The 12,540-nt window shown below is 42.9% G+C and overlaps 2 protein-coding genes across 2 annotated transcripts in view; one reads left to right on the top strand and one right to left on the bottom strand.

Moving 5' to 3' along the window:
- The window catches only part of SUMF1 (sulfatase modifying factor 1), a 30,153-nt gene extending 25,628 nt beyond the window's left edge, over positions 1-4,525 (top strand). The window contains exons 7-8 of the mRNA XM_010181906.1: positions 1,480-1,539; positions 4,415-4,525. Coding sequence (XP_010180208.1) covers positions 1,480-1,539; positions 4,415-4,525 — 171 coding nt within the window. The remainder of the gene's footprint in view (positions 1-1,479; positions 1,540-4,414) is intronic.
- Positions 4,526-9,884: 5,359 nt separating this feature from the next.
- LOC104538641 (histone-lysine N-methyltransferase SETMAR) lies at positions 9,885-10,682 on the bottom strand (the record flags this gene model as incomplete). The annotated part of the gene is made up of 1 exon (XM_010181905.1): positions 9,885-10,682. A coding segment is annotated over one exon (798 nt), but the record flags the coding sequence as incomplete, so codon positions are not given.
- Positions 10,683-12,540: the final 1,858 nt, after the last annotated feature.

Raw genomic sequence — 12,540 nt, 5'->3', positions numbered from 1 at the left:
TATGATGCTGTTTTATATCAGCTGCATATGCTGTAGCAACGAATTTTTTTCCTAACTGGTGAAAACTGGCCTGAGTACTTTCTTGTAACCTATATTTTCATATAGGTGATGGTCTTAACAGAAAATGCAGGGATTTGCATCACATCACAGCTCTTTATTTCCTATATTCTACAAATTCTTCTGATAAGGTTTCATCTAGAAATAGAGACTTGATTTAGACACCCTGCAAACCAGTGAAGAAACAGTTTGTACCTCGAGTTGAGTGAAATTCTTTCTTGGAGCCTTGTACATAATGAAATGTTGTTGCACACTAGTGTAACGTGTACAGAAACAGAAATACATGCACATCTTGAAACTTGGAGGGGATTCTCAGTGGCAGTACTAACGTCTAGGCTGGGCTTGACAGCTAATTATTTTCTTGATCTGGTTTGACACTGTGGCTCAATTTAAGCGGAGTGTAGAAAGAGTATTAAGAATATTTGGTATCGAGAGCGGAAACATAAAGTATTGCAATAGTAACTTTCACAGCTAAATGGAATTAAGCGGGAGAAGTGCTCGTCTGTGTAATATATATGCATCAAAGCAAGCGAAAGTGTGTTAGCAGGGAAGCCCAGCTTTCTCCTTGAACTATTTGGAGTTAGAAATGAAAAAGAAGAGTGCAATAACCTCATTAAATCAATTCTAGGGCCAATTTCATAAGCACTTCAAATAAATCACATACATTACACTGCAAATGTACATGAAATTGGGAAGTCATTGCTCCTAAGTGCAGTGCTTTCTGCAGACCTCTTTAGCTGTGATTTTCCTACATAATAACAAATTTAGTACATGGTGACTGGGAGATGATACAGAACGTCTTGCTGCACAGGCACTAACTTGAGTTTCAGACTGGAATTTGGACTGGAAAGAGAATAAATGTCAAACATCACAGCCCCTCATCACAACCGGCCACCAAACAGTGTAACTGCACTTAGACAAGCGGGAGGTCTCTGTATCCCTTCTGGAGGCTCCCGGGTTTCCATGTGTTTGTTTCATGGCAGTGGAACTGATGAGAATCCCAGATTTCCTTACATGTGCAGGCCAGTGTGAAATTCCTAATCTCTCATTAGGAAATGTCTGAAACTACAGCAACTGATCTGTTTTTGAAGATGATTACTCATGGTTGCCACGGTGGTTGTTACAGTCTGTTACCAGGTGCTTTATGAAACAGCACAAGGCACTTCTGGCAGGTGGGCAGCAACTCAAATGTTAAATATTTGCAGCAGTGGGGAGGGACAACAATTACTCTCACCTGTCTGCAAGCCTCTTACAACATGGTTATTTCCAGCTTTCTGGTTCAGACAGACATCTGAAATGTGTTTACTTTGAATATTTATGGCTGCTTCACATCCATCTCCCTTTTCTTACAGCTTTTCCCTTTACCCTCTAATTGGTGAATTGTTCTCCCTTGAATAGTAACCAGTGTCCTCTGCTCTGCAGAAAGGGCCCTCGTCGGGGACTGACAGAGTGAAGAAGGGCGGATCCTATATGTGCCATAAGGTAATGTGAAAAGGCCTGTGTATTTTCATATTGATCTTTTCACTGAAAGTACCCAACTTGACAAAGAAATGATCTTCTGACAGTTTCCTGACAGCCTGGGTGCTTGTTAAGAGGGTTCTTGCAATTCAAGGAACAGCAGTACCTAATGGTCTTAAGGAATTCTCTTTGGTTAGCTTGGAACTCAAACAAACAAACTGCTTTACCCAGTAAGTCGTCACTTTTTTATTTTCTTTATGCTACTTTAATTATAGTGCTTGAGTGGTACTTCTAGGAGTAGAAATAGGAATGTGACTGTCTTTAAGAATGACTCTTGATTCAGAAAGGATATCAGGTGTTTGCAAAAAGATGGCTGGGAGATGATTCAGTGTGGATAACAGCAGACTTGAAATTCTTTCTGAAAAGGCTGGATCCCACCACAATGCAGTGTGTTCATGACACAAATTACGTTTTAAACTCAGTTCACGCAGCTCTGGAAAAAGTGCTCATTGTAGATCTCCTTTTTCATTAAAGCTGTCCTGTCCTTTTTCTCTTTCAAAGCCTGCAGCTGGCAAATCATTCTCATAATTAGATTAAATTTTCTGCAGTGAGATCCCATTTTCTACACTGATTTCCTTCTCAGGTGAAATCAATGTCAGATGTTAATTAGCAGTTTTGATTAAATTAACACTGGGATAGACTCTTCTTCAGTGGTGAATAATATGACCCATTTTAAAGGCTTGTGAAGATTCTAGTCTGTCCTAGTCTTTTTTGTAGGTGATAAAACTAGGCTGTGTATCAAGACAAAAAACTCCGCTGAATTCTATTAGTACAAGGGCTCTTTATTAGGTGTCTGAAAATATATTCCGATTAATCTATCTATTCTACTGCTGTTCTACCTATCAGAGTTGACAAAGGCTCACATTTGCACCTTTTTACATGTATGCTTAGCAGATACTTTTATTTTCAACATAGTTCAGCTTCCAAATCACATAGCATATGTCAGGTTTTGGGCAGACCCCTGCAGTGTGAGATGGCAGCAGCGTGCACTGGTCTTGGAGGGCAGTGGCTGCTCTGTGGCTCTGCACTGCTATGGAAGGGCTGGTGAAGCTGCTGTTTGGATCTCCCTTGATGGAGATGTTGTTAACTCATGGAAATCAGCATCTGTGACCTACCTCTGCGGGGATGGCCTGGTTCAGGGGGCTGTTCCCTGCATGACAGAGCCCATAGAAGCTGTCGCCACCCTCATGGTTGTGCGGATTGAACTCTTTAGTAGCTGTGCCCAAACTCCTGAAGGGATCTCTGTTTAAATAAGAACTACCCTCTGCTCCCTGCCCCCTTTCCCCAGCCCTTCCTCCCCCCCCCAAAAAAAAAAAAGAAAAAAAAGGATAAGGGGTAACAAAAAAAGGTGGAAAAGTGTCTTCTTTTTCACCTCGCCATTCCAGAAGCCTGGTTCAGAGCTGACTGCAGCTGAACCAGCCTGAGTGAAAGTGGTGGAGTTTTTGTCAGAGGCCAGGAGCCTGTCGCGGGAGGACAGGAACCAAAAGCCTGAGCAAAATGGGACAGAACTTGGGTGGATTGTACTGCAGTTGTTCCATAATGCACAGTCATAATGCTACCCCAGCACTTTATTAGTGAGACTACCAATGTGACTGTCCTTCTGTGCGGGTAATGTTAATGTAGCAAACTGTTTGAACTGGTTAGTTCTGTGGTTTGGAAAGCACTGCTCCTAGCCTCAGATAACTGAGAATCTGTAGCACTCTGAAGAGCACAGGTTTCTCTTTTTTCAAGGAGTATAAGTGTATTAACGTGTAAGAATCTGTAGCACTCTGAAGAGCACAGGTTTTTCTTTTTTTCAAGGAGTATAAGTGTATTAACATGTGCAGAGCATGGCTAAATCTGTACAGCCTAGGAACATAGAAAACATTATGGATCAGTGCCTATACCTTGCTTTTAAGGTCTCTGATCTTGTCCAGTTTGGGTTCATTTGGTTGTATATAAGTTAACAACCTTTCTCAAAATAACTTGTACAAAGCACCCCGCAGTACTCCTTTTCTGAATCTTTTGAGATGACATTTTTAGTCTAAATTGGCCTGTCACAGAAATATCAAACCCTACAAGCACAAGTCCAACAACACCAGGAACAAAAGCGTGGAGCTATTGTCTGTGAACGCACATCGGTGGCATTGAGCAGCTGGATCTGGGGTGTGAGGACAAGTCCTGTGAAATAACCTTGTGCTACTTTCTCACTTGAAGAAGTGAAATGGCAAGGATGGTTTTCCCTTTCCTTTTCTGAGTGGTGGCTACTGTGTGATTGCAGTCTGGGAAGAGGACAGTGTTCAGAGTTGTCTACTAGGAATATCTGAAATGCAATTGAATCATTTTATCAGTTGCTTAATTTTAAATGTAAATGTTTTTATGGCCACAGTCTAGATTATATCTTGATTATCAGTATCCCTAGAGTGCTAGCCACAGGAACACTGGAGTTTGCCTCCAGTTATTCTTTCTTCCTCAGTCAGTGAAGTGGTTTTTGATGGGTGCCAGTACCTGTCCATTTCCAGTCGTTTTGAGTACGCTGATACACAGCTTGCGGCACTGAGATGTGCCCTTTTCCTCTGAGGACAAGCAGAACGGTCGCTTCAGCTTTTTCCCTGAACAGGGTATGTTATCAGTTGACACTGATGTTACTGGACACTTTGCCATTCAAACTGGTCTGTGCGTGCTGCGATCTCCCTTATTTCTAACACAGGGATTTTGATCTGTATCAGTTCATTGATCTGTCTGATATGCCCAACAGCATTTGAAATGTTTTGCTATATTAATTTAACAGACTCTTCCCTAAGGAAGCCCGAGCTGCGATATGCTCTGAAGTTCTATTTTTTCCCCTCTTCCTCTCCAGTCTTACTGCTACAGGTATCGCTGTGCAGCCCGCAGTCAAAACACCCCCGACAGCTCCGCTTCCAATCTGGGGTTCCGCTGCGCAGCAGACACCTTGCCAAAGCTACAGTGACCAAGCAGGCTGCTGTGCTGGGACATGAAGGGATGAATTTCACCTGAGGAAGAGATGATGTGTTGGGTGTCACTTGCTGATGACACAGGATAGAAAAGTCTAGTGCTTAAACTTCCTACTGAGGGGAAAAATCCAACACTGCTCACCATGGCTTGAAGAACCTTCGTATGTTTATCTTTGGGGAACCTGGCCTGGACTCTCCTGACCAATGTTTTCACTGGTGAATTCTGCTGGTTTTAGCACGAGTATTCTGGAGTTAAGTAGCAGAAAACTTAGCAGAAACATGCTGGTTGTGTTTTCAAAAGGTTAATTAATAGCTCCTTTAGAAAAGAGCTTTATTAAATAGTTTTATTTATGTATAGTTTTAATTTCTACACTCAAATCCAATAAACAAGGACTTTAAGAACTCCTAGACAGCTTTAAAAGAAATCTTAAGCTGTTCAGAAATTCTAGATAGCTTTAAAAGAAAATTGAAGGAGTTAAGAAGAGACAAGGACTGGCACAGACTGTTATTCACACAGCAGCCCTCATATTACATTCCTGGGGCAGTGAAAATTGGGTCCAGAAATGTCCTTTTTCTGGTGAAACACTTCTCTTCAGAAAGTGCCTTCTACAGCTGAGGGATGGTAATCCTCAGGGTGGTGATTAGAAATTATGTACATACTTGAATAAAATTTCAGTAATTTATTTATCCTGAAGACTTTTACTGATGGAAAAACACTGGCCATTTTGTTTGCATTTCTCTTGGACATGGTGTAGGCTTATTTTGGAATTTTTGTAAATTGCAAACATGGCATCATTAGAAACCAAAGCTAACAAATGATCATTAAAGTGAGAAGATGGCAGATGCACCTCTGAGCCCTAAGGCCTAATAAGGTAAAAAAGAGGATACTGGAGAACCTCTTGGAAGCCCTCCCATGACCACCAGTCTCCAGCTGGGAATTGCAGGGAGCAGGGGAAAAAACCATTCCAGAACACACCCCTATGACTTTGCACTCACGTAAGGATGATAAAAGCTGTGGTGAGTATTTTGTGTAGTAAAGACTGCTTTAGCATTAAATGTTCAATTAAAATCTATGCATTAAAAACACCTATTTTACTAAGTAATAGGGGAAGATTCTTTCTATCTTTATTTCTGTCTTTCTGCCACATGAAGCGATGCACTTTATAAAAGATTTTGCGTAGAGTTGGCGTTGGTTTTCATTCTGGAAAAAGTCCTTGAAAAAAAAATACACACAATTCCATATATTGGAAAAATCATGTGACTTTGTTTAAATAAGCAGCTTTATGATGCCACACCACCAGGTTTGTCAGTACTCGCTGTGCTGTGGGTGGCACATCAAGGAAAGTCTTCCTTTTCCTCTGTGGAGAGGGTGGAATGTGTCCCCTTCATGCTGGTTTTGTTTGGATAATAGTCACTGTATTTTATTACAAGATCTTTCATTAAGTATCCTTGAAGTAATCTGATCAGATTTCAGAGGGAAAGAAAATCTCCAAGCCCAAAGTGAATACAGAATATAGTTCTATACTGAATATAGAACTACTGATACTCACTCCTGCATTCTCAGAGTAGCATGGAGGGAGGAGGATTACAAGCTCAGTCTTTCAAGCTGATTGGATTTGCTGTTCAAGAGCACACTGACTGAAGTGGCAGACTGGGGCTCGATGAAGCTTAGAGGAACCCAAAGGAAAAAGTGAACAGAAATGCACCAGGTAGTCACACAGAATCACAAAACATTAGGGATTAGAAGGGACCTCCAAAGCTCATCCAGTCCAATCCCCCTGCCGGAGCAGGAACACCCAGATGAGGTTACACAGGAAGGCGTCCAGGCGGGTTTTGAATGTCTGCAGAGAAGGAGACTCCACAACCTCTCTGGGCAGCCTGGGCCAGGGCTCTGTCACCCTCACTGAGAAGAAGTTTCTTCTCCAATTTAAGTGGAACCTCCTGTGTTCCAGTTTGTGTCCGTTACCCCTTGTCCTATCATTGTTTGTCACCGAGAAGAGCCTGTATGTCCCTTTTATGTAGTCCCTTGTATGTTTTGTTGTTTTTTTTAAGTAGGATTTTGCTCCACACCTGCAGGCTGTAGCTGTGATGCTACAGCACTGCGAAGTACCCAGCACAGGCTATATGGAAAAAGGTCGTTAGCGATTGCCGTGATGGTTTAGAGCTCACTGACAACATTATTTTGTGCAAGGCCTCCACCGTGGCTGGTTTTCAGCAGCACAAGGCGCTCTTGTGCTGTGCCGGGGAAGTTTGAGCTAACCAGGTCACTGATACTCATGTTGGCTGGGACTGGAAGGGCAGGATTGCACAGCCTCAAAGGCTCGGCTGTGTTCTCTGGTTTAAGGCTGGCGATGTAAGGATGAGATACTGCTTGTGGGGCTTGTGTTTGGGGGTTGGTTTTTGAAATCTACACTTCCTTAACGACTCAAAATCATGCCAAGTGCATATTCATAACAGGAAGCTAACAAATAGCGCTGTCATCTTGAAAACCCATCTATTCTTGAGGAAGAAGAATACAGATGGTAGAAAATTAGTCCTGAAACTTTTTCCAGGTTTGAAGCAGATTGGATGATCCGCTCCCAACCCTCCAGTCCTGCATGCTGAAAGCAGCTGCTGCAATGCCCTTCGGGGGAAGAAAACCAGGTAAGCTTGTAAAGCAGACAAGGCCTTGCAACCTCAGCTGTGCTCTGGTATCTCGTGCAGTGTGTGAGCTGAGTTATGGGCTCTGGGGAAGTTAAGTAAAAACAGGCAGCTTTAATCAGGCGAAGAATAAAGTTAATGGCCACTCAGCTTGTGATTTACTTCTGATAACCAGCTGAAATCCTTCTGAAGCTTTCTGTAGTGATGGAAGGGACACTTAACAATTAACCTGAAGAAAAAAACGCATGGTAATCTGCATTTTAAACTAAACCCACACCCATGGGTAAATCTCAACAGTTCTTCATAATGAAGCATGAAGATAAATGGGGAAAAGCTAACACTGAAGTTTATCTACGAAGTAGAGGCAAACACAAAGTAAGATTTCGCTTAGCAAACAGAAAAATAATAGCACCAAAATGTTCTTTATCTCTCATCAGTATCAGGCTGACCTTTCAGCTCCAAATCAAAGTTGTCATCTTTTTTTAAAATAAAAGTTGCCGATGGCCTTTGTTGGGTCACAATCACGACAAGAAAACTTATCTACACAGTTGCAGATAAGCAGGCACTTCTTTATTTTTATATTCTTTATTTTATTGCAGCATTGGGGAAACACAGAGGATAGCTCCTCTAATTTGCTCCGAAGCCCATACATTTTCACAGGCTATTTATACACCTTTAACAAAGCAATATTACAAGATTATCACAGAATCACAGAATCGCTCGGTTGGAAAAGCCCTCTGAGATCATCACGTCCAACCGCTCCTGTCTACCCCCTAAACCATATCCTTAAGTACCTCGTCTACCCGCTCCTTAAACACATCCAGGGATGGTGACTCCACCACCTCCCTGGGCAGCCTGTTCCAGCTTCTGACGACCCTCTCAGTAAAGAACTTCCTCCTTATCTCTAACCTGAACCTCCCTTGGCACAGCTTGGTGCCGTTTCCCCTTGTTCTATTATACAAGTATGCATAAAATGTCCACTTTTTAATTTGCCCTTTACCTTTATTGGTTCATCACTACCATAATATTTCATCTTCAGACACTAAATTACTTCAAAAGCTTACCCCTACATAATTTTGATATGGAGAGAAAAGTTATGGCCTATTCTTATCGCTGTCTAATCACAACTACTATCTTTCATGTTATTTAGTTCTTATTACAACTGTTCTTGAGCATGGTATGTACCATCTCTAAGTACTTGTACACATATATCCTACAGATTTTTTAACTTTGCAGTTTAAACAAATACCTATTCTAACTACTTAATCACTCAAAGTGTTCTTCTTAAGTCTACAGCTTAAACAAATGCCTACTCTAACTACTTGAATCAAGCAGAATGTTCTCTCTTCAGAACTGTTCCTCCCGGTCCCCACGATGCGCTGCCTTGTGTGTGTTTTGTCAAAGCCCATGGATACAGTTAAAGATCAAAATGTTTGAAGCAAATGACCCAGGGGCTTGTGCCACTGCTGGCACACTGTGGCATGACTGCAGAAAGCAGCCCTGCAGTTTACCTGTCCTGTGTATCAAAATTGGGGGAAATTCAAAACAGGCTTGTCTGAAAGTTCCTTAATTGGATTGTTTGGGAAAGGAAGTGAAGCAACGTGCGGTTACAGAACGTTGCCTGTCTGGCGAGCTCCCTTATGTGTCCCTGGTGTAAAGACACACTGTGCATGCATTAGACCTGTACAAGAATAATGAAAACAAGAGGCAGTGACCTTCTCCCTCTGCAGGGAACGGCCAGGCCTCGCTTAATGCTGTCTGGCTCTGCAGGATCAGTGCAAACCAACCAGTCAGCAGCTGGAAGGAGTGCTCACCGATCTGCCAGCTGTTCAGAAATGTAAAAAGACAGATTTGTTGTACTTTAGTTCCTATTTTGATCCATTTCAGAAGTCGGAATAGCAGCATTGTGCTGCTTTAGACTGCAGTCTGAATTTGCTTCCCGAGTGTGCGATAATGGTGCTGAAAAGTCACAGGGAGGTACTGCCTGCTGTTACTGCAGAAATCTTACGAGATGAGCCTTGAGACAGAGGTGACTGACGAAGGGATGACTGTACTTCGCAGAACTTGCAGTGCTGCACTGCTTACACGGAAGCTAAATGCCAACAAGATGCACTCAGCACTGAAAACCAGGTTTTGGCACACAGATGTGACTGGAAATGGAAAATGAGGGATGACAAAGCATTCAAGCTAATCTTCCTAGACAAGCTTTTTACATCAATAATAATTAGTTATTTATGTTGTGTGGAACAAAAAAAATCTGTAGTAATTTAAAAAAATTATTTCAATGGGATTTAAAAAACCTAGTGCCCTTCTTGCAAATGTCAACGTTCCTTGATCTCATTCTCCTGTGGAACTCTCAGTGACACTTCTCACTGCCCTTTCTGTGTACCAGTGTTCATTTTTTTCTGAAAGGCAGAGATGGAGAGAAGTGCTTTATCATACAGCAAGCTGTTAGAGGAAAACAAGAGAAAAACAGCAGGCCTAGCTCAGCAGCTGATTTTGGAACAACTTGAAGCACCAGTGCTCCTTCGTATCACACGACCTACCTTGTAAACAGTCTCTAGGATGTTGCATGAACTTACTGTCAAAATCTTGCCTTTTAGCTGTTACTCAAAACCAGACACGCTTCCTTGGTGGAATACAGAGTTTTATTTAACTGCAATTTAACTACTATGGAAAACGGTATCTTTCAGGTATGCTTAAGGACTGAAAAAGCTATGGAGAGTTCCCTGGACAAGTGTCCTCTGTGTCAAAGAGGGAGCTGTCCCACGGTAGGAAGGATGCACATGCGTGGGAACCACAGTAGCAAGGTTTTCTCAATGTGTTACCTTCCTCTAAAGATTTCTGTTCCCTGTTCGTTATTGGCAAATTATGGAATCTTCCAGAATAATCGTATGACAGTTCCTCTCCAGCAGAAATATCAGTGGCTGCAAACAGTGCCAGTTTAGGCACCATGGAGTCAACTCGAACTGGCACCATGAATAAATTTGGTTCACAGGAATGATTCAGGAATCTGCCTACGTTGCCGATGTGCGTAGGGTCAACAAACGTCTCCATTACGCAGCTGTTATGGAGGTGCTCCCTCACCACTATAATATAGTTCGAATCCTTTGAAGTCTGTGCCTGAATTCTTCTACGTGCCTCGTTAAAGCCTAAAACTTCACCAGCATATTCACAAACAAATCTTCCCTTAGGTATGAATTCCAGAGTGCGCAGACCCCAGCCTTTCTTCTCAGTCTTGAATACCTCAAGTCTGAATTGCAGCCCCCTCTGAACAACCCTGTTTTGACAGGATTCACCACACTGGCACATGACGTTGCATTCGAAGACGGGCCTGGCGTACTTCTCCTCCTTGGCTGGAGGGCTGAGGCACAAACTGGTGTAGTTTTCACCATGGCGAAGACACGAGCACATATGAACCACACAGGAGCTCGTACGGCAAAAACATCCTGAAAAGGTGATTTCAGTGGGGTCGATGGCTCTGTCCGCTCCAGCCACGTTGTCTGGGCTGTACTGTGGAGAGAACAGGAGTCAAATCCTTGTCACGTTCAATGCTGCTTTCCACAGAGCTTATCAAATTTTTACGAATTCTGTGTCTGGCAACAACTGATCTCTGAACCTCATGAGCTGACATCACGAACACTTCACTTTCCTGTAAACTTCTAACTACAAGTCTAACTTTTCTAAAACATTTTAAAGAATGCAAATCAGATAATCCATACAGACAAAAAAGAAATTTGTACTCTATTAGTGACTGAATTTTCCTGCTCCGGCAGGGGGATTGGACTGGATGATCTTTTGAGGTCCCTTCCAATCCCTAACGTTCTGTGATTCTGTGAATAGTCTACCCGCCAGAAAAAAAAATCTTAGCTGGAAAAACATGTCAGCTAATTTGATCTAGCTTGCTAGGTACCATTTTTATTTATAGAACTAGCAAAGTATCTTTGAAGTACTTCCCTCCCCTTCAAAATGCTCAGTAAGCTACTTGTGAGGATAGTCTATAGCTATTTTAAGTCACAGAATTTCAAATACCTATTTTTGTTAAAAATGAAGATACTTTCAGTTTCTCTCTTCAAAACACTGTGTTGAAACTTGCTCCTGCTAATTCTGTTAGAAAGCGATTACGGTGCTGCACTAGCACACCTCTACATATTCACAAAAAGCAGAGCAACTGGGTAGAACTGAGATGGTATTTGCGTTGTGCTAAATTCTGTCTGCAAGCACAGACGTGGATCAGGTTCTCAAAATGACACTAATGCCCCCAGCAGGTGAATGATTATAGAACCATAGACTGTCACAAAATAAGAGTGATAGAGGCTTTGCTGAATTTGAAAATCAAAATCTAAAGACAACCACATGTGTATTTTACTTTCGCCTCAGCATCCAGATTGCAAGGCTTTATTTAGAAACCTGGAGTATGTGCTATTACTAAATATCACATTTTACAGTAGCTTATGTCTGGTAGCTTCTGGGTGTTGGGAAATGTGCCAGTTCATTCAGAAGCTTCTTTTTTTCATAAACATCGGCTTTTTCATTCACTGTGCTTCACTCAAAACCAAGTTCAATAGTCCCTTAGCTGTTCCCATCTTCTCCCACTTGCTGGCTAAAAGATTTCCCATTTCTGTTAAATACCAGCACGCCACACAATTTAGGAAGATTAGGGTCTGTTTGGACTAGGTCTTTTTCCTCACATACTTGGGAGAAGCTACTTCATTCTGTTGTCTAGAGACACTGCCATCACCGAAGCCAGCTCCTCGGCGCTGAGGTCTGCTTCCAGGAAACGCATTTGGAACTCGCTACACGTAACACAAAGGCAGCAGAAACTGGGCTACGCCTGAGAACATACTGAAACAGCTCCAAGGATCACCCTGTGTGTCTAGATCGTACCTCTTCTTGTAAACAGTTTCACACAGCTGTGCAGCGGGAAGAATCTGCCAAGCCTGTCGCGTTTGCACTCCCAGTCCAGTGTCAGCCCACGGCCGCTGCTAACGCCCTGCAGCGTAAGAGCTTTACTCTCCCTAAAAGGTGACGTCCTAACTGCACGAGTAAAGTCTACAAAATGTCACACATTGAGACAAAAATGTTGTATATACGTTACTGGGGTGCACGGCGAAGAGCGAGCGCACAAGGAAAGCAGCACCAAGGGGCTGTCGCAGCGGTGTAACGAGCCCCACCGCGCTCCTGCTGAGCCTTACTCCGAGACAGAGGGAGCTGGTGGGGGTCGGCACAGCCTGGCTGGAGAGACGGCGCCGGTAAGCGAGCTCCCCAGGCTGCGTTAACCGCTTCTCCCTCCCATCCTCCTCCTCCCCCCCCCGCCGCGGTCCCGGTGCCGGGGCTGGCGCAGCCCCTACCTGGAACAACCAAGGGACCC

Source organism: Mesitornis unicolor, unplaced genomic scaffold, assembly GCF_000695765.1.
Source record: "Mesitornis unicolor isolate BGI_N332 unplaced genomic scaffold, ASM69576v1 scaffold11793, whole genome shotgun sequence".
NCBI classification, from domain to species: Eukaryota; Metazoa; Chordata; class Aves; order Mesitornithiformes; family Mesitornithidae; genus Mesitornis; species Mesitornis unicolor.
Note: the sequence above shows the minus strand (reverse complement) of the source record. Positions and strands in the feature narration are given on the sequence as shown.